Source organism: Myxocyprinus asiaticus, chromosome 33 (genome assembly GCF_019703515.2).
Source record: "Myxocyprinus asiaticus isolate MX2 ecotype Aquarium Trade chromosome 33, UBuf_Myxa_2, whole genome shotgun sequence".
Taxonomy (NCBI): domain Eukaryota; kingdom Metazoa; phylum Chordata; class Actinopteri; order Cypriniformes; family Catostomidae; genus Myxocyprinus; species Myxocyprinus asiaticus.
In genome coordinates this window covers 40221392-40244476 of record NC_059376.1, presented here as the reverse complement: position 1 = coordinate 40244476, position 23085 = coordinate 40221392, and the positions used below count along the sequence as shown (strand labels likewise).

The window sequence follows — 23085 nt, the reverse complement described above, 5'->3', positions numbered from 1 at the left end:
AAAACTTAGTGAACTGCCTTGCTGGTAGGCCTTTAGGCCTTATAAAGGGACATTCACACAGGACACATTCTTACATTCAAAAACAGCGAGACACGGCACACTTTTAAAAGTTGAACTACTTTTAACTTGACACAAGTAATTTCGCTAGAGCCTGATATTAGCATGTTGCTTAGCAAGTGAGGTTGGGTTGGCCAGGACAGTGAAGCACTGCTGCTCAGGCTAGAAGCACCGGGAAGCCGTCCAGAACTCAAGGACGAAGCATTCGCCATTTGGAGCAAAAGGAGCTGACCCAACAGCGAGCTCTGGAAGGGCCCTGTTCTGCTAAAGAGGGCATTTGTAGTTTCAGGGAAGCTGATGTTCATTTTAATATGCTGAAACAATGCTGCCAAAGTCCCTCTGGCTTTTAACAGTATCTGCACTTCTGGAGAATTGCCAAAACACGGTGCTATGATTAGACAGGCACTTCACAGCAGTGTTACGTACAGAACTCTAATTAATACATCTGCAAAGACAGATATGACGTTTTAAGATCAAACAATTGTTTAATCTGTACATTTATTTATGTAGTTTTGCTGGTCAAACAATTATCATGGTGAATTTAAACTGTGTTGCAGCTGGTTAGTTGTGTATGAAATTTGTATCATTAAAAGAAGTGTCAAAGGGATTTTGCTACATTTTTTTGGAAGAGTTCTATTAGAAAAGAAATATTCTGTCATTTACTCTCATGTTGTTTTAAACTTATGATTTTCTTTCTTTCTCATTTAAACATTTATTTTGTATTATTTAAATTAGCATTTGGTTGATATGTAGGTATATATGTACAATATTTTTTTTATTTTTATTTACATGTTTCTTTATTAACTTATATGTTTCACTTTTTATTATGATTGTTTTCATTTTTAAGCTTATTTATATTTTATGTTATTTTTTTATTCAAAGTTTTAAATACTTTTATTTATTTTAATGCAGTAATTTTCTTTGACTTTTAATTTCTGATATGTGAAGCACTTTGGGCTGCACTTGATGTATGCAAGGTGCTATTCAAACAAACTATAATAATAATAATAATAATAATAATAATTATTATTATTATTATTATTATTATTACTACTATTTTTATTTAGTGATCAGACTGGGATTATTTTCAGAGAATAACATCAGTCTATTTGTTCAGAATAATTTTGGTCTGTTTCACACAAAGCTATCATATGGCTTCAGAGATCTTTGAATATATTGCAGAAGTAATATGAATCACTTTAATGATAACTTCATAATTCTTTTTTTCTCATTCTTATCACTTGACAGCATTTGAATCCATTCATTTTCACTGTAAGAAAAAGTAACGTGTCAACATTTTTCAAAACATCTCTTATGTTTCATGGAAAATTGAAAATCATATGGATTTGGAACGACATGAGGGTGTTTAAACAAAGAATACAATTTTTGGATTAAATATTTATTAAACATAAGTGTCTAATGTTGCTTAACGTTGTGCCCTGCGGAACATACACGACACGGACGGGTTAAGCCGTTGTGCATTATCTCCACGATGCTAGCTGGGTCAGATTTGAGGTGGCAAAGCTCATTTTTAGGGTGGCAACTGCCACCCCATGCCACCCTTCTGGCCATGCCACTGGTTAGAAACATCCCTCAAGAAACTATCGAAGTTAAAGCTGAACTACAATTAAAATGTTTGCCATAATTTTACAAAAGAGATGACACGTGAAAATCTTCGAGGCTGCCAAGCAGGATGGAGCACATTGACTGTTCAAAGCAACAATTTTAAAATGATACTAGATGGTTTCTCTCATTGTCATTTTCTGTCCATTCAAAAACTGACCTGTTGCTGAACATACAGTATGTGTACTGTAGAAAAGAGTTCTGTTCAATCATACAATATTATCAGACCAATGTTCCACATTATACTCTGCCTTCATCTCTTCCTTGTATCTCCATCTATATGTTCGAGCAATGCCATTGACCACGGTCAGTGGAGGTCACAGGTTGTCGGCGTACAATAAAATTGCTTTCTGACAGCCATAGCTTTATGTCTCTGATCTCCCTATTTGACACTTCCAATTTTCTGAGATAGAATCAAGGTTCTTCCTGCTGTAAATATGGCCAGCCTGACAGCTCACAACATCAAGGGGCTTCAGTAATGGCACACTGCCTGGACTTCCTGCGGTTCTGCCTTGTCAACAAAAAGCTGTCAGGGACTCGCTAGGAGAGCAACCGTGCGATTAAACAAAAAGAAGGATGGTAAGAGAGGCTATAAAACTTGAGGGAAAGCGGTAGTATTTTCAGTGGTTAACCATTATACAAAAATATTCAGTATTGGGTAAAATTTTAAGGTAATAGTGCACTCAAAAATTAAAAATCCATCATTATTAACAGATTTAAACCTGTGTTATTTTTACATGGAACACAAAAGTAGAACCTTTTAAATAATTTTTATGGAGCACTTTTTATAGAATGAATGACTTAATAGTTTTCACAATGGGCTGTCATGTTGGGTTACTAAACACCTGAGAACCAATGCCATTTTGTCATGTGGACTAGTTCGTTTGGTGACTTTATGGTGGGTTTTTGTTTTTCACTTTTTGAGCCTGACAGATGTGGTCACTATAAACTGTCTGTGCATGAAAAAAAAATAAAAAATCCCACTTTCGTGCTCCCCTGAAATAAATAACAGCATAGGAATCAGTATTCTCACAAAACCTGTCAAGAATTTAACCACAAGTCAATAAAAAAATATTTTTAATTTTATTTATTTTTTATTAATTTTTTCAGGACTCTTCAGCACATTTTTACTCCCCAATCCACATTACCATAATGTGTCTGGACATTTTACTTTTACTATTTACATTATTTTCAATGATGATTAGCACAACAGTCATATTATGGTAAAAAGATGCGATTGTATAATTTTTTTTTTCTTTATAATACAATCTGTAAAAATCAAAAGCAGTTCCAAAAAATTTGCAATTTAATAACATATACATTTATTTTATTTACATTTTGGTAATGAAAATATCATAATGAGCATCTTTTTAATGTGGTAACGGGAATTCTGTGAGAATTCTCCATAAAGGTTTTGGAACAACATGAGGGTGAGTAAACAAATGACAACATTTCCATTTTGGGGTGAACTTTCCTGAACTATCAGTAACTGAAAAAACCCTTACTGATCACCTGCTAATTGACTAATAGATTTCAATAAAAATAATAATTAATGATAACAAATGAGAAACAAATGGATAACAACTAAATGTTTAAATGTTTTCAGACTGGTAAAAACACAATCATGATTAGTTATTTGTATGTGATCCATAATTTTATGGATGATATAATACCGCACATCAAATTATATGCTTTCCTTTCCTGTTACGTAGCAACTGGGAATAACAGTGGTTCATGCAAGGTCACACTTTCACTCTTACACAAATCATCAAACATGACTGTGTTTTACATGATTGTTAAATTTTACTTTGTGTTCCGTAAATACACAGAGTAAAATGCAGACCTCAGTTCTACAGTTTTCAGTTAAGGAAAAAAATAGTTTTCACAATCGTCAAAAGGCAGAAAAACACATCAACGGGAGCAACTAAAAAGGGAGAGGACACATGATGGATGCTAACAACAAAAGCACCATAAAGCAAACGAATCAGCACGGAAAAAGGACAAGCACGAGAAGCACAGCTACAGAGTGAACGTTTACATTTCAGATTAAACCACTAAAGTGAAATATCTACTATTACTGGTGTAAAAGCAAAGACAATCAGCATAGCGTTTCAGGACAAATAGTTCTAAGATGCTTAATCAAACACTTGTAAATTCAATTTATTTGTTAATTTATTTGTTAATTTCATTAATTCACCTCAACAGTTATCTCAGTGACCTTGTGTCACAAGACATCCCATAGGAAACACAAAAAATATCTCATTAATATCTCAGTTGTTTCTCCGAGACAGAAATTAGATAAAATAGAGGCTTTTTGACTCCTGCTTCTCAGATTTGTCTCAAAACATTCCTATTCTCACTTGTGTCTCCTCTAGATTTTCAGAAAAGATCTCAACAATATTTCAATCTGTGCTCAGATTTGCCAAGATTCAAACATCTGCCATCAAAAGTCAGAGATTTCAACATTAAACATTTTCATCAAAGTACAAATTATTCAAAGTCCCAAACTATTGTAATTTGACCTAAGGAATTTTAGGAGAAACATCTGAGACAAAGTTGACTCTAGACTTGCCACGATCTCATAATTTTCACACCGGTGCAGTGTTCACGTTCAAACCAACTAACACCGGTATTACCTCTGGTTGGATGCTAAGTGGTACTATGGGGTAATTTTCGTTAAGCAATAGCCTACACAATAACGCAAGGCAGCTTGATTTCAAACTCTGAACTTTATTTTATTTTATTTTAACTAAAAACTCAAATGAAACTGAAAAAATGAAGCGCAATTAAAATGTGTGTTGTACTTTTTGAAAGATGGCTTTAACAGTTGTGAAGGGCAACATCTCTTTGGCAACGAACCTACTTCATCTGTGCATTCTCTCCATCATGGGCCACCGGTCGGGTATTTCATTGTCCGGGCAAATACATCATTTATTGTGGGTTGTTGCAGGTTTAATGTTGGTGTTTTTTTCCTTTCATCCCAGGACCCAGTTTAGCTTTTTCGGAAGGGTAATGACTTTGAATGTGTGTGAATAAATTCATTTTGTTCCCTCCTATGTCTGGGTGATGTGCAAGTAATATGTTCACGATATTTTTATTTAAAAAAATCACAATATCCAATTACATCATCAACTGAAATATAAATCATGGTTCAAGATGAACATGTCTTTGTATTATTTTATGATTTAATCACAGATGTATAGGTTATATATAAAGTGACCCTGCAGAGCTGCCCTCACAACTAACTGCTCTGTGGAAATAAAGCGAACCGAACTCAGGATGGCCTGAGGTCATTTCATCATTCTCATACTATTCTTGCAAAAACAATTCAGAAGACTGAAACAAAGAAAGAGTGAGAACCCTTTACTTATGCAAGACGGCACGACTCTGAACAAACAGCGTGTCAGAAATGCGCATAGACGGCTTTCCTGTTCTTAAAAATATAATAAAGTGTGTTTCTTCAAGCGCGTGTCTGTGTGTCTAACAGCATTTCTTGTGTCATTCCGAATCCGAGATGTCTTACAGTTACCCACCATGCACATTATATTCGCTACCTGCAATTAAACGTCTTCCGTCAGTGCGCGTACTTTGCTGCCTGTGTAATTTGATACCTTGGTAAAGAACATCTGTCTTTCAATGCGTTATTTAGGTTCATTTATCATGGGTCGCAAACTCTTAGGCAACTATTCTTTATTTAAGGCTATTCTATTCGTTAGGCTATTGTATTGATATTGGATACAATAAAGGTTTCCCCCTTTTACATGGTATAAAATTTCACACCAGTGTTGTCCCTTGTACCGAGTAAAACTGGTAACACCGTACACCGTGGCAACCCTAGTTGACTCTTAAATGAAACATAGCTTTATAATATACTGTACAATAAATTATCCTGAGCTTTGAACGAGCAACCTCTGAGCCATAACATTTTCCATTGTGACATGATGTTATGTCCTGTGCAAAGTAAACCAGTTTTATCATATTCCATAGCCGTTTACGGAACCCCTTTTGGCTGGATCATTACTTTAAATGGAAGCATAACTGCCAAGTGGATTTACCAAGAATCAACGGAATCAACAAAATAAATGATGGCTGTACCATAAGTGTGAATGCCTGTAGATGTAACCTTTGTCCTTACATTTCCAATAATGTTAACATGATAGAATTCAAAATGGAGACAGTACTCAAGATGACCTTTAGTGAAAGCCATGGATAATTAGACCTGTAGACACTGAATATATTGCTACCATGAAGATTGCCTTTGCTTTTACTGTTCTGCTGCTTGAATGAAAATGTAATTTGTATTCTATGTGTACTTTGACTCCAAAGAGAAGCTGTTTCATGGCAAAAGGCTTTATGTGTATTTTCTCAAGCTCCACTGTGTCTAGACCTGTGTCTTATCGAAATTCATGGGGATAACATGACAACGCATAAATTATGAAATGCCATTGCAAGACGAAATTCTCAGTTCCTTTTTGTACATCAGAAGCTGCCATGTGGCGAGAGAATATACGTGGATCAGCGATGTGTATATTTAATTATGTCCTGAACTGGTGTCCTGAACTTGTCTGACAATGTGCATGATTAAGGGAAATCTCACAGACCTTTGGATAATCCGGTCACTGTTACCTTGAATCCAAAATGAGGCAAATATTTATCTTGGAACCACAATGATATATTAGCTCTCACATTTCATCAATGTCTTTTTTTCTGTCTCTTTCCACTACATAGGCAAGAAACCAAAATTCATTTGACCCAGAAGCCAATTGCCTGGATTATAACACGTTGAAATTGATGCAAAAACACAGAGGATAGGAAAAGACCAATGCACGGAGACTTGGATCCAGTATTTGAAAGAACACACTTCTTTTTGGCCAGTTGATGATGTTTTCAGCAAGTAACGCTCAATGTTTTGCTTTAAGCTAGCAGAGAGCTAAAAAATCCCAAAACAAGTACTTTTGTTTGATGCATAACTAGCTGTATTCTGCTCAAGAATGTTTTTTATTATTATTATCTTACTCTACCTGAGGTAAAAGAAGTAAACTACACTTTGATTAAAATGCCTGAAAACCTCAAGACTCAAGTTGCCATGCACTGACCCATGTTTCCTACCCATTAGAGGGGAACAGCTAGCGGAAGAAAAGGGTGGGGAGACAACACATTTTGTTTTGCCTCACATCGACAAGACATTTACCTCTTGCTCCCCGTAGTAGTAATGGATTTTAGGAGGGGCGACGGATCATACCTCACATTCTCGGGAGCCGGAGATGGTGTAGGTACAGGGTCCTGTCCCATTGACAAGTACGTCCATGGTCTCAGAGTTTGTGGGTTTGTAGTCCACATAATATTCCTGAAGCGGGGAACTGAGGGTTCTCTCTGTCTCCCGGGCCTTTTTCCGGCGTTTTCTCACCATGGAATGCTGCTGTAACTGCTTCATGCTGCTGGGATATCGCTTCCAGGAAACATAGATCACTAGCAAGATCATGGCCACGGATAAGAAGAGAGCGACGCTGCCGGCTATTATCTTGTGGAAAGAAACATGCTCAAAGTCTTGCTCAGGGACAGGTGGGTACACTACTGTTGGGGTAGGAGCAATGGGATTGTGGCGGGTTATTTTTTCATTCACCCGAAACATAGTGGGCAGGGGCAAATGTCCAGACTTGGATGGAGAATTTACAGTCGAGGACATTAGCATGTAAGGGGTCGGGGTTATCTTACAGATGCCATATGTTTCAACGGCCTCAATTACCTTCTCACCTTGAACTTCCTTTGGTCCAGCACAAATCATAGTGGTCTCCTTGTTCCCTTTAAAGTTTCTCAACCAGGCAACAAGGGGACAAAGGCTGGGGCTACATTCCCAGATATTTCCTGCAAGACTGATTGTAGTAAGAGAGATCCAAGCAGCTATGGCCTCTTGAGACACATTGGTAAGCTTATTGGAATCCAGATTAAGAGTCTGCAAATTCGGGAGACACTGGAAGATGATTGAATCCAACAACTTCAGGTCATTCCCAGAGAGATCCAGCTTTTGCAAAGAGGTCCAGGTCCATGTTATCCCCTGGGTTATTGACTTTATACGATTCCATTGCAGATACAGAGCCCGGAGGTTGTTCAGCCTTGGGAAATGAGAGAAATTGATCTTTGAGAATTGGTTGTGTTCCAAGTGTAACTCGGTCAGTTTGAGAAGTCCTGCAAAAGCATTACGGGTAAGACTCCTCAGTCGATTGTAGCCCAAATCGAGGAACTCTAGATTTCGACAATCCTGAAACACTCGCATGGGAACCGTCTTGAGGGAATTTGATCTGATGTGGAGACTCAACAGTTTGCGCAATCCTTGGAACTGATTAGGCTGCAAGACTTGCAATTTGTTGTAGGAAAGGTCCAGATTGCGTAAATTGGGGATTGAATGAAAGGTGCTATTTTCCAAATGCATGATCTTGTTGGAGCTCAGGATCAACTCCTTTAGTCTTCGAACACCCTGAAAGGCTTGCTTGTCCACTGCATTGATGTAGTTGTGGTCAAGGTATAGCCAAACCAGCTGACCGAGGTTGGCAAACTGACCAGCCCTAAGGTTCACCAAGCTGTTGTAACGCAGAGAGAGGCCCTGGCATCCTATGGACACATTATTTGGCACGTCACGGAAGGCATTGGACTCGCAATACACTATTTTGCCATCACATCTGCAACTTCGGGGACACGGTTTCTCTCTGACTCTGCCTTGGGAAGCCAGGAGCCAGGCCTGCACGAGCAGGGGGATCATAAGCCAACGGGATCTCACCAGGGATCCTGCGTCAAACACAAGGAGAAAGAAGGGATAAGCAACAGTTTGGTCAAAGCTGATCCTATTTGGTTATATTACGAGTATAGCATTTTGCTTTAAGTCAAAAATTTACAAGCATTCTTTTTAGGGATTAGTAAATTAATTTGCCCCACTATACAGTTTGTACGAAATAGGCTATCAAATTACATAGCCAATGATTACTGAATAAAATATTGCACGTAAGAGGGAAGTAAGAACTTAATTCGTATTGCTGCGAGTCAGAATTTAAATTTTCCTCCTCTTCATTTTACATTAACATGATTTCTATGCAAACTGTTTGGCTTGAACAATATTTGTCATTCTTCAGAAATGTCAGTTCATGTCAGTGCTTAATGAAATTATATACTTAAAAATGAAACAAATATAATTTTACCTTGAAGCAACCAATACAGCTTTATAAGCAAGAGTAACTTTATTCCAAGAAAGGAGTTAATAAAACTTATCACACTACTTCATGGTTGGTTCACTATCTATTACACATTGACTCAGTTATAAAACAAATTACTAAACAAAATAATGCAAAATCATGATTGTAAGTATAAAAGCAACTGTATAAGTCTACAATGATGAGTGGAGCGCTGAGCAGCAATTTGCTTAAATCATCCGGGCTAGCCACTGTTTACTGGCCTCCACATCTAATCTGAGCATTTGTGTAGGTCAATTGAATAAAACAGGCTAATCTAATAGTCTTGGCGACCAAGTGTATGCTGGACAAACAATCCGTTATCTACAGGACAATCGGTTCAGTATGGCTTTGCAAATTGCCTTCGAATTTATTTAAAATAATGAGACAAACACAGTCCCTAATGTCTTTTTGAAGAGTCTGTAGTAGATGTTTAAGAGCGCAAAGTAGCAGAGGTTCATGGTTAGTTTAAGGCCTATGGACCCTTTTCACATTCCACATTTACACAAAAGTAAATAATAGCATTGGAAACAATGCAGCTAACAGTAAAGTGGGAGATTATAGCATATGTTATTAAAGCATTTCCTTTTGCTCCAAAAAAAAAAACAAACAAACCTAAATCCACTTTAATGTTTCCACAGATTTTCAAAGGAGGAAAAATCAGGAGGAGAGGGATGCTAAATTTACCATAAATCCCTCAGCTGCTGTATTTGAAATTTTACTTAATGGTGCTATAGTTGAAAGGTGTGTAGCCATGTATGCAATCCAGTTAATTCATGTCAACAATACTAAGCAATTTAACATAACAGTTAGCATAAAATGTACAACATTAAAATAAAACTAAGGATTTAATCATTCAACAAGATAGCTAGCTAACAAATAAAACAAGACAATAATAATACTCAACCTCTTAAATAATCTGTTCCCCTGTATTAGCTTTTGATTTGACTGCAGTTTAAATTATCAGTAATCTTGAGGATGTCGCTAACTACAATTCAGGATAGATTGTGTAGTGACAAGATAAACGCCACTGCAGCAGTGTTGACTAGCTTGCTAGTTTGTTAATACAAAGTACAGTAATATAAAAAAATAAAGAAAAAATAAAAATTAGCCTACATTAAGAGAGAAAATAAGTTTGCAATATTTACCCTGAAAAAATAAAACATATATATGTTGTCAAACTCTGTGAAAAGTATAAGTCTTTCTACAATGCAAATCCAGAGGAAGTGTGTATAGTGTTTAGGGTTGCCACCCGTCCCGTAAAATACGGGATCAATACGGGACACGATTTGTCCCGTATTTAAGCTGGTCAGATGGTGTCACGGTGAAATCATTCCAGCAATTTAACATTGATATAAGTTGGAAGATTTGCCTACGGTGGTTAAGGGACCATCTGAAAAGTCCACACATTGTGCTAAAACGTGCTAATACTGTGGAGGATGTGGTAAGGGACCGTCTGAAAAGTCCACAAATGGTGGTAAAACTGTGGAGTTTTTTTTATATAAATGTTCAATAAGATCAAACAATGTATGAATACAATCATAAAGACAAGTACAGGTGAAGGAAAAAATAAAAAATCAATACAAATTATTAAAAAATAAATAAAACATGTATAAACCATCCAATATATATATATATATAAAATAAGATAAAGACGACAAATAATTGAAAAAAACAAAACTAAAATAAATATATTTTTAACATATAAATTATGTATTTTTTTTTTTTTTTTTTTTTTTTTATATAAGTCATGGGTCAGGAAAGCTCTCATTTTAGCATACTGTATAAGAAAGGATATACAATTTTTATTAATAACTCAACACCCCCCCCCCCCCCCCCCCCCCCCCCCATTAAAGTGTCCCTTATATTAAAACTTCAAAAGTGGCACCCCTAATAGTGTTACATATTGTCTGGTTTGAGAATAAGCTTCATGCTTACCATAAACCATACAGAAATCTGATACATGGCAATATATGTAAAACACATATGAAATTTATGTTCATACTGTATGCTGTTTTGACTGATATTAAGTCACATACAGTACATACAGGGCTGGTTTGAGTATTTCTGTAACTGCTGATCTCCTGGGATTTTCACACACAACAGTCTCTAGAATTTACTCAGAATGGTGCCAAAAACAAAAAACATCCAGTGAGCGGCAGTTCTGCGGATAGAAACGCCTTGTTGATGAGAGAGGTCAACAGAGAATGGCCAGACTGGTTCGAACTGACAAAATCTACAGTAACTCAGATAACCGCTCTGTACAATTGCAGTGAGAAGAATGCTATTCTGAGATGCAGGTTGGCGCTGTTTTGGCGGCACGAGGAGGAACTACACAATATTAGGCAGGTGGTTTTAATGTTGTGATATATGCAACATATATTTAAAAATACTACAAATGTTTTATTTTATTTTATACTGTATGAACATAATACTGTATGAACATATATCATATTTATGTATGACTAGACTAATTATAAACTAGACTTTTACATTTTGTGAATAATATGTTTTAAAAAAGTGGTTGCTAAGTGGTTGTTTACTGGCCCCGGTCAAACGTACCAATCCCAAGTCTCTATGGTAGCTCGGGTCCGTCCCTTAATATAAATCTTTGGGATTTTGTCAACTGTTTTATCTTTCAGCAGGCAAAAAAACCGTAAGGCCAATTGTTTGAAAAAGCAATACACCTCTTCTCAGCAAGGTATGATTTGAGGTATCATTCATTTATGTAGCACAAACAGTGTGGGACAAGTCATGCAATGAAGTTTAATGCTTAGGTTTAGGAGTATGTTTAAATCCTTAACCTTAAGCATGAGCTATAGTAATAGAGATGCTAGCCTTAGCAGATACCACTAATTAAAGCCACCAAAAACTTTCTGGCTAAGAAATAATTATACAGCGTTCAAAATTTCACCTTATTAGGAAACCTGACACATTCTGTGGTTGTTCAGAATGGAGATACATAGATTCTACATAAAGTAAGTATATATGATTCTACAGTACTATGTTTTGTCTTCATTTAGGCCAGTGTAAAAAATTCCAGCCTTTAAATTTGTTCAACATGTCGCTTGGGAGGGCCAGGACAGCCTAATTAGAAAAAGAGGGGCGGGTTAATCAATTTGCTCTCTGCAATGTTACCAGCTACACGGAACACCTTGGGCAAGATCATGCCAAGTTACTCAAAAGGTATGCAAAGATACAAGGAGCAACTGTACAAAGTCTTTGCATGCAAATTTTCTAAGTTTTAATGAACTCTCAAGGTGTAATGGCTAGAGTCACCCACAACTCACATCTTTCTCCATGTATATGCATGAAAACGTAACTCCATCTTGCCCTTCCCCAACCTCCTCCTTCCAATTCATCATGCTAAAGAAATGGAAGCCAAGATGCAGTTAAATAGTGCATGCAAACCAGCCCTTGATCCTAAAACTCATTCATCAGCTCACCACCGAACACATTCTGATATCAAATCCACAGTTTCTGCAAAGCCTTTCCCTTGGTAGAAGCAATCTGACTAATGGTATGCTAGATACCCATGGGAAAGACAAATCACAAATGAGATCCCTTTAATACAGTATCTCACTTGATTCTCCAAGACAGCAATGAGATGAAATAGAGAGCAAACTGAGACTTTTGCTGAAGTGCCCTTCTTCAGAAATTGTTCTCCTGAGAAAAAGACCTCAGTAATCTCACATGTGTCTCTCTAGAGTTTTAGAAGATCTCAGACTGTCCGCAGATTTGCCAAGAGACCAAAGTCTGCCATCAAATGTCAGAGTTTTCAATATGAACCATTTCTCATCATGCTTTTCATTCTTACTGTCAATAATTTTCTCGTAAGTAACTATTTTAATTTCTCGGCATAGCTCAGACAACGTTTTGTTTTTTGTAAAAATTTGTAGTGTACTTTTTCCTGCAATTTCCTTCATTTAAAGACCCCATAAAATCTAGATTAAAGTTTGAGTTTAAGAGTTTGCCTATGTGTGTTAATTTTGAGGTCATTTATATGTTAGTGTACTTCTAAACAGTGCAAATTTCACTTTTAGCAGATATACACATTTAAAATACTTGTAAAATGCTTTCTCTTCAGGAGAAATGGATAAAATATATCTGACACTCATCTTGCACTATATAGATTTTTGTCCAATCAAATGCTCTCTAGAATGAGAATGCCCCACCCCCTAATACCACCTACAACTGACTAGCAAGTAGTAAATTACAGTTCATGAGTGCCAAACAAACCAAAGCCTTCTGGCCATTTAAAAAAAGAGATGAGCCCTTCAATATGCCCCACCTACACTTCCTCTTTCAGTAGAAGATATGTCAATACAGAAAATATATTTGCACATGTTAAGTTATTTCTTAAGTAGGGCAGATCGATTCCAGAAATTTTGGAAACAACTCCGAATTCGATGGAATTGATTCTAAGAGTCGATTCCAGACTCATTTCCTCAATTCTTAAGGTAAGCAATGCAATATAAAACATACTACACACCATTTATTATTGAGAGTATGAATGACAAAGGATCATGTCATGCACCTAAGCGGAGTTACCTTTCAATTCCAAACACCTTGGAATCAAAGAATCGATTTTTATTTTTTAATTTTTTTTGGAATTGGCTCCCATTCCTATTCTTAGGGTCTTTAAAACAACTAAACTAAAAGCACAAATTCTTTACAGCATCACCAAAGCTTTGGAAAATATCACAGCAATGGTAAGACAACTTCTGAATGATAATCCCATCTGTGATTTGTTTCTGTGTGAGCAGGAAAAGCATAATCCAAAACCAAAAGTGCTAATCTCAAACATAGATGAACTGACAGAAAATTGAACAACTCTACGGCAATCCCATCACATTCAAATCAGAGCCCAAATCCAACAGTCACAAAAGAGATTGCACATCTGAACTTTTTCTTTATTCCCATCAAACGAAATATTTCCATAACCCCCATTTTAATTTCCCCTGACAGCGTGCGTCGTATCACGAGAATCCGTTTTCACAGTTAAGACAATCAAAACTCAGACACGCATTTGGCTACTGTGTCCATTTCTCATTGCGTGACAGGTTTTCAGTCTCTCCCTCTCTAGTTATCTGTTTTGACATCCTCCTCACGCTATTACATGATAAAGCTGTTAGGCATTTAATAAGGGAAACTTCATATGTCTAGATGTCTATTCATATGCTGTGTTTTTCGAGACAGGTAGATAGAGAGTGAGACAGGAGGGGGTCTGGAGAATTAGCTTCGAGTCTTATCTGTTCTGTAGCATTATAATATTGCAGTAAGGTACTTGAAGGTAATATGACAGTAAGTACTTGTTATTCATGCTGTGCTATTATAATCTTGGATTTCTGAACAGTGTTGTTTAAACATGACAGCATGGGACAATAATATCGATTACTGAGTGACAGATACTGCAACATAACATGTTGGTGGCATGACAGCTAAATTCTGGTCAATACTATGACACAAATTTCCGTTCTGCAGTTACATCCTGTTTCACACTGCAGAATGCTGCCCAAGAAAATAAATGAATAAATAAATAGACTAAAAGAAACTATTTATGTTGTAAATTAAGACTTTAATTAAAACTTGTGTCCAGGTCATATTTCAACCCCAATCAAGAGCAATACATTGTACATTGCATTCCATTACTAAGAATATATGCTAAATGTATTATCATGTTATATTTTTAATCATTGTTTTCAAACAGAAATATTTTCATTACTGTATTACAGTAATTGAAATGAAATAAAATAATTATTTGTTTTGATTTTTATTGGCAGAAGCCTATATAATAAATCCTGATTTTAATAAACAAAAAACATTATATACAGAAAGGACTATTTGCATTGCCATATTACAGTAATTGAATTTCTGTTTTACTGTATTGAATTAATGAAATTTAGATGCTTATATTATTTTATGTTTTTGCATTGCATTACTAAGAATATCAGGGGACGATGTGCTTTAATGTCATAAGATATATTTTATTTTCTCATGAAAAAATATTTTTTTGCATTACAGCGTTAGAGTTTGGATGGGTGCTTAATCATGAAATTAATGTCAAAATGGAAAGGAAAAAAAAACAAAACATCTTAATTGGCCTAAATATAAGTAGGCTTCAATTTCAAATATGTCAAAATATGATCTGAACATGTTGTTTGAGAGATTCACCCAGACATTTCCATGGGATGTCTTTATTAATCTTTAATTTAAATTGTCTAATGTTGCAGTGCTGGATAACATCACCAAAGGTAGTTCTGAAATCTCAATATAACGAGTCAAGAAAACAGCAGACATACATACATTAAGTGCTCAGCACACATCCAAGTACCAAGACATCAAGCCTTTATAATGATAATTCCAATTTTCTCAAAAAAATAAATTTCTTGTGTGGAGCAAATGGAAATGTTAGGCAGAATATCCAAGCTCCTCTTTTTCCTTCAGTTCAAGTGAATGGTGACCAGAGACAGCTGTGATCACCACCACTTTCACTGTATGGAAAAGAGTGGACATTCTGTTAGATACCTCCTTCTATGCAAGACAGAAAGTCAAATAGGTTTGGAACATCATTAAGGTGAGTAAATAATGCCAGAATGTCCATTTTGGAGCGAACCTTGCCTTAAAGTCATACTATCTTCTTATGTATTACTTTTTTTCATGCACAATAAAGTATGCAGGGTGGTCACTAAGAAATGGTGGAGGCGGGGTATTATTTCTGATCTGATTATGATTATGTATGAAGGGGGCTACTGCACAATATGTGCTCTCAAGAATTACAGAATGATTTTAGAGGCATCCCATGGGATGAAAGTTTCTGTTTTCTTACATTTACAATTGGGAAAAGGGGCAGCCAACAGATAAAACAGAATCAAGACCTCTATACTCCAAGCAAAACGAATGACTCCATAAAACCGATGTTTTCAAAGAGTAAATCCCAGTTTTGCACTATCGCAAGATCTGCCCCAAAGCATTAATCAAAAGTCTACAGAGTATTTTTTTTTTTTATGTATATTTTCTTGCAAGGATGCAAGAACTGACACAGCAATCCTTACGCGTATCTCAACGTTTTGCATGTCCTTCATATAATGCATATAGTTGGTTATTATTAGTGTTTCACACAGTGGACATTAAGTACAGTATAATAAACATTGCTTTGACAGTTCGATATGTTATGCACAAGGACAAATGAGGCATTGCATAGTATAGATGCGAGTTAATCTCACACGAATTTATAAGCATCATCATCGAGTCCTATCAGGGCAGCAAAGCTTCACATATACAGAGGCAGCCTGTTGATTTTACAATGCATGCACAACCCATGCAATGCAACATTTTCACGTGAATTCGGTGTCTATATGGGGTCTGCACAGGTATGCTTTTTGTCGCGCGACCACCAAGGACATCTTCAGAGACACATTTATTTACCTCAAACACATGCATCACTTCCTTATAATACAATGCACGCTGTAATGGTACAGTGTTTTAAGAAAATATCGCATGCATTAGGGTTTTGTCATCTCTGGTATGCATATCGTCACAGGACTGTTAACTGTCGCTAAAGAGCAAATAGACCACAGGGAGTCAAATCAGAGTACAGAGCCAAAGCAAAAACAATTGAAACCTACCCATCTCTGCGTAATTGTCGGATTCCAGAAGGTCTTTACAGCCTTTTGGTGTTTGATTCCCGATCCCGCATGGTACCGTCTTCAAACGCGCAGAAAGGAGCACCTGCCCAAAAGCTGCGGTGCGCGAGATGCTGGCGAGCTTGAGAAAACTCCGGCAACAGGAGCGCTATTTCAATTCCGCAGTTGCGCTATTAAGCAACATGCCCAAGGGAACGCCGGTGAAATCCTTCGAGCTTTTCCAAGCATGCAAAAACAATCATTTAGATTTTCTTAACGAGAATGACCAAACATAAAGGACATTTCCAGACCATATACAGTTGTGTGCGAGTATATCCTTTACATCAGAACAGCCTCCACTTGGAAACGGAAAGTTTGGAGAGGTTTGCGCAAAAGCGCGCCATCCGACATTCGCTGAAGTGAGCAGTTATAAAGAAAGCCAATCAAGGGATGTTCAAAATCTCTCGTTTTATGTCCTGTATAGATGGAACGCTGCGCGCAGGATGAGTGGTGTATTCCAGATATCTGCTGATCTTAAAGGAGCTCAGAGAAGATTGTGCTGATTTGCCACATTTATGTTGCTATTCTTTCTTCGATCATCTGTCACAAATATAAGAAGGTTTGAGGAGTGTGTGATTGCACTCAGAACTGGTGCAGTCACACCATTGCTTAACCCTCTTTTGCAAGTCCGATGCATCGGATTGCCCTCTTCTGGTGGGAACTAAGAGACATGCACCCCTCCTCCCTCCTGCTCCATTCAGAGCGTTTGCCCGTAAATAGGTAGGGAATCTAAACATTCTTGAATGGTTCTTTGAAATGATGACATCTAATATTAATATGCTTTAATTGCAGTTATACAGGGCTACATATGATTAAGTAGGTGATGTCTTCTTATACTTAGAGACGCAAATATGGGGTTTAACATTCCGTATAGTCGGTAAGTGTGAAGCTTATATTTTGTCATGCTTCTTTTAAATGCTTTCATTAATAGAAGATTGCATATGACTCGTGAGATAATTACTTGCATGGAAAGTAATAATAATAATAATAATAATAATAATAATAATAATAATAAGCTCGGTTACAGTGTATGAATAGCATTGCATTAGGTAACAGAATATCAAAACAAGTGACATTCATTTGGAAGAACAATAGCACACAAACATGTTTCAAGCAAACAAATTCACAAAAAGAAGTTGAAAAGTTCAGAAAAGGTTGAAAATGATTTTTAAAAAAAATGGATATAGGTCTAGTATTCATAATTAATGGACAATAAACAGCATTTTCGGCATACTGTTGATTACCACAAAAAATTAATTTAAACTCGTTCCTCCTTTTCTTAAATAAATAAATAAATAAAAATACAGGTAAATAAATTAAAAAAACCCATAAAAAATGAGGTTACAGTGACGCACTTACAATGGAAGTGAATGGGGCCAATGTTTAGAGGGTTTAATCAGAATCAGAATGAGGATGAGCTTTATTGCCAAGTGTTCTCACATACACAAGGGATTGTTTTGGTGATAGGAGAAACAAGTGCACACAGAGCATTACAGTGACAAGGTAAGAGTATAAATAAACACAAATAATAGGACATATAACAGAATGGCATATGTACATGTGCAAGTGGTAATGTATGTGCAAGGTAGGGGTATGTACAGTTATTGAATTAAATATGTGAATTTACATATGTACATGAGATATATATTTACATGAGTCCTGAGGCAGTTTAATCATTCATGAGGAAAATGGCCTGAGGGTAAAAACTGTTCTTGTTCCTGGATGTCTTGGCACTCTGTGCTCTGTAGCGCCAGCCAGAGGGCAATAGTTCAAGGGGGAGTGGGCAGGGTGTGTGGGGTCCAGAGTGTGGGGGAATTTCTCCTGAAGTCCACTATCATCTCCACTGTTTAAAGGCAGGCATGTGAAGATTGTAATTTTATAAAAACATTTACATCAATTCTTCTGTTAAAACTTGTGTTATTTAAGCTGTAAAGTTGTTTAAAAAATAGTTTTTATGGGGGCCTGGGTAGCTCAGCAAGTAAAGTCGCTGACTACCACCCCTGGAGTCGTGAGTTTGAATCCAGGGGGTGCTGAGTGACTCCAGCCAGGTCTCCTCAGCAACCAAATTGGACCGGTTGCTAGGGAGGGTAGAGTCACATGGGGTAACCTCCTCGAGGTCGCTATAGTGTGGTTTTCGCTCTCGGTGGGGCGCGTTGTAAGTTGTTAGTGGATGCCGTGGAGAATAGCATGAGCCTCCACACGTGCTATGTCTCTGCGGTAACGCTCTTAACAAGCCACGTGATAAGATGAGCGGATTGACGGTCTCAGACACGGAGGCAACTGAGATTCGTCCTCCGCCACCCGGATTGAGGCGAGTCACTACGCCACCACGAGGATTTAGAGCGCATTGGGAATTGGGCATGCCAAAATTGGGGAGAAAAGGGGAGAATTTTTGGTTTTTGTTTTTTATGGTTGTTTTAGGGTTTATGTTGTTATGTCGTCATGACAACGAAGTTGTAAAATTGTATAGAACTTTGTACAGAAAAAAATTATGGAAATCAAAATTATGCCACAAATGCTGTCATTTGAGCATAATAATATATAAATGTAAATTACTTTCTTAAAGGTGCACTCAGTAACTTTTTGTTTGTGTCATCTTGGACTTACAGTGACACCTAGTGGTATGGATGCAGCATCATTCAAAATTTATAGTTTTCAGTTACAGATGCCATTGTACAAATTCACTATTCACAATCAGCCATGATTAATTTAATCCAAGAGTGAAAGTGTCCAATAACTAGATAGTTACTGAGATTAAGTGATTAGTATTCAGCTGGTCATGTGATTCTAAAATGGCAGCCCCCATGAGGCGCCCCCTCCCACATGTAGAACAAAACAGCTTTTATAAGGTTACTGATATCACTGGAGTCCTCATCTCATGTAAGTGCTCATGATTTTATACAAATGTTTCAAAATTACAATTAATTTTTTTAGGAGTAAATGTTTTTTTAATGGGGGAAAAATTACTCAGTGCACATTTAATGCACATTTCTGGTCTTAGAGTGAATGATTCATTGCCCCCACCCCTCACATTTTAGATTCACATTGAATATCCTGTTTGAAATAATCAGAATTATTGTTATTGTATCTAAATTTATGTCTTTAAACAATTCCTGTCATCTAAATTAAAGGCATTGTAAAATTACTATGAACAAACTTGTAACAGCACATTCCATATTAATGCACCAAATTGATGTGTTGCTATGCACCGCAAACACCCTACATTTTTCATAAAAATTGTTTATTCTGAATATGTATATATATATATATAAACTGACAAAGGACGTCTTTACTGAGAGAATGAATAACATTTTCATGAAGAATTGCCACTGACATAATTGGTTTAAATACAATGGAAAATAAACAAATATTGATTTAAAGTTGTTGATTATATGTATAAAATCTTTATAATATTTAGATATATCCAAATTTGTAAGTAGGTTGAGAATGTAGGGAGACAGACTTGATTGCGTCATTCACAGTGTGTCACGGGAGTGTCGGTCGATGCAGAGCTCTTTTGGTGCACTTTTTTTGCCGCTATTGTCTGATTGGTGGATCATTCTCTTCAGGATCATGGCTAGTGTAGTTCTTCACCAGGAATTTGGCTATTATACACTAACTATTTTTTCTTCAAAATGAACAAAAGCATATACCCTCGATAACAACCTCTGAGCTCACATTAGGTCTGTTTTTAAATGTTTTACAAGTTATCATTAACAATCAATTCCCCTATGTAGACAAAGGAATGGGATTTTTACAGTCTGTTGCGCTCTATTACCTGTTGCCAAATCACATTCATTCAAATATTCAGTACAAGAGCTCTCTTCAAGTGATATTGCTTAATTTGACTTTTCATTGGTTTACATAAGCAATTCATTTCTCTTAGCCATTTTAACAGCATCCCACTCACTTTATGAGACACTTAATGAATAAACAAAAGTTTAAAGAGCATGTGACCTCCTAATGTCACTCTATGTCAGGGTCAACACCATAATTTCCAAAGTGGCTGTCTGTATCTGCCCTGTACAGCCTGCCTAATTAGAGATAATGGACACTCGAGCTCATAGCTCTAATGCGCTGCAGTTGGCCCTTGACGATACAGCCAGGCAGCACCAATCACGGCGATTCTGCCACTCTGCAACAGGCGAGAGGGAAGCCGTCCATGGCAATTGAGGATACAGATGATCAAGGACAATAAGGCGACAGCAGGTTCATGCCTCTGAGGAATAGATTGTTTGTGTTGTGCGTCTGTTGTTTGTGCGTTCAGCCACACAGAAGGCCAATCGCTGTTGTGCCGATGAGCTCTGGACACACTGCGATGATGCATGGAAAACAAATGCAAATGAGTACCAAAGCAACATCTTCACGGGTGGTTGGCGACAACAAGAGGAATTCATGGAGAACATGTTGGAGGAAAACAGGAAGGAAATTTACATAATGGAGATGTAAACTAGACTTAATAACGTCAATAATCAATGTTTAAAAGTAAAAATGAAATCAAAAACACTTCAAAATAAAGGTTCTTCAATAGTTCTTGCAGAACCAAAGCAACATGATAACGCAGGAAGTTTGGCATGTTGTTTCTAAATGTTTCAATACCCTAGGATCGGCCACATTACACCTACTCACTCCTATAAGACATTTTTGCATTGTCTCCAGCATGTTTACCCTCCCTTGTGGTGCGACCAGAAGCACGTCGCGTCAGCAGCATGGGAGACCTGGATTCGAATCCCATATTGAAACCAGGAAGTAAACACATTTGCATAATTAGTGACCAACACGATTCAGAGGTTGCATTTTTCCTTCTAACATTAAATTTTTACTCCACTGATGGTTACGTTTGGGGTTTGGGTCTGGGGGTATAGTTTATAAAATCTGCATTTATCTTCGCTGTATTACATCCTGTAAAGCTAAAAAAAAAAAAAAACTTGCTTAACAACTCGCTTTTGGCGCCCCTCCGTGAACATTTCACTTGGAAAATGTAGCTTACATGTGCCCAAACATCCAACAACACTTACCGCTTTGGCCACCGGGGGCAGTGTTTCACATTTTTGTAAGCACAAACCGATTTTTACTAAAGAAAAGTCAACCTACTGTTTCCGATTTTTACTGCGAGATCAGTCTGACAAAATAAACATATTCCATAACACTTTATGATAACTTTAATAAATCATTAACAAACATTATATAATGCTTAACAGATCATTAGTGAATGCATATTCAAATATGAGATAATGTGCATTTTAATGTTTACTAATGAATTAAACTAACATATGTAAATTAATAATATGTTAAGCCTTATGTAATGCAAATTCATAATACTCACAAATGTTATTAAACATTCATTCATATATGGCATTGCACTTTTTAACATCTACAAACGCAGTGACAAAAGTTATGTAATCATTAACACATTATTAATATATATTTGAAAGCTTACCAATGTCATTCATATATTTTTTTTAAATGAGCTCATGCAGATTGTTACATTAATAAATGTTTTCAGAAATTATTTGTAATTTTTATCACTTCGCACACTATTCATGTATTACAAATGTGTGTAAGTATGTTTTTACTATTTACACATCTATACAAAAAAATTATAAATTATTTATATTTTTTAACTATTCATCCATTGTGCACAGGCCCACCTGTAGCTGCGCCAGTGGTTCGCAGTCATGACATTGTTTTCTGGGGCTTGAACTCAAAAATGTCAAAGTGGTTTAACTGTCTGTAGATAGTAATAAATAAATAAATAAATATACTGTATATATATATATATATATTTGGACCGTGGCATGATTGATGGTGCCAGACGGGCAGGTTTGAGTATTTCTGTAACTGCTGATCTCCTGGGATTTTCACACACAACAGTCTCTAGAATTTACTCAGAATGGTGCCAAAAACAAGAAACATCCAGTGAGCGGCAGTTCTGCGGACGGAAGTGCCTTGTTGATGTGAGAGGTCAACAGAAAATGGCCAGACTGGTTAGAACTGACAAAGTCTACGGTAACTCAGATAACCACTCTGTACAATTGTGGTGAGAAGAATATAATCTCTGAATGCTATTCTGAGATGTGGGTTGGTGCTGTTTTGGTGGCACGAAGGGGACCTACACAATATTAGGCAGGTGCTTTTAATATTGTGGCTGATCGGTGTATATATATATATAAACTTATGTCAACCAAATCGAAGTCAGATGTTGCTAACATATAGGTAGGCATGTTGTTGTCATGTGACCAAAAAAACCCAAAAAACTTTAGTCCCTAAGGACTGTGTAAATTGTCCAAAAAAATAAATAAAATAAAAATAAAATATATATATATATATATAAATAAATAAAAAATAAAACAAATTGACAAGGCAACTTGCAAATGAGCATCTATGAATCTTGTTTGTTTTGACTCATACCAGCCTATTAAATAGGCTCTCAATTGGTCAAACACCCTGTGAGCAAACTGATAAATCTGAACATAAAGGATTTACTGTATGCTATTCAA

General features: G+C 36.5%; 1 protein-coding gene across 2 annotated transcripts in view; it reads right to left on the bottom strand.

Moving 5' to 3' along the window:
* LOC127423725 (leucine-rich repeat transmembrane neuronal protein 4) overlaps positions 1–16743 on the bottom strand; it is a 150348-nt gene extending 133605 nt beyond the window's left edge. Inside the window, exons 1-2 of one of the 2 annotated variants that reach the window (XM_051668260.1) lie at positions 16529–16743; positions 6923–8463 (exon numbers count right to left, since the gene is read on the bottom strand). In XM_051668260.1, the coding sequence (XP_051524220.1) occupies positions 6923–8463; positions 16529–16532 (1545 nt within the window). In that variant the 5' untranslated portion in view covers positions 16533–16743. Of the gene's footprint in view, positions 1–6871; positions 8464–16528 lie in introns of both variants that reach the window. The other variant, XM_051668261.1, reaches the window with a different exon arrangement.
* Between the last annotated feature and the right edge of the window lie 6342 nt (positions 16744–23085).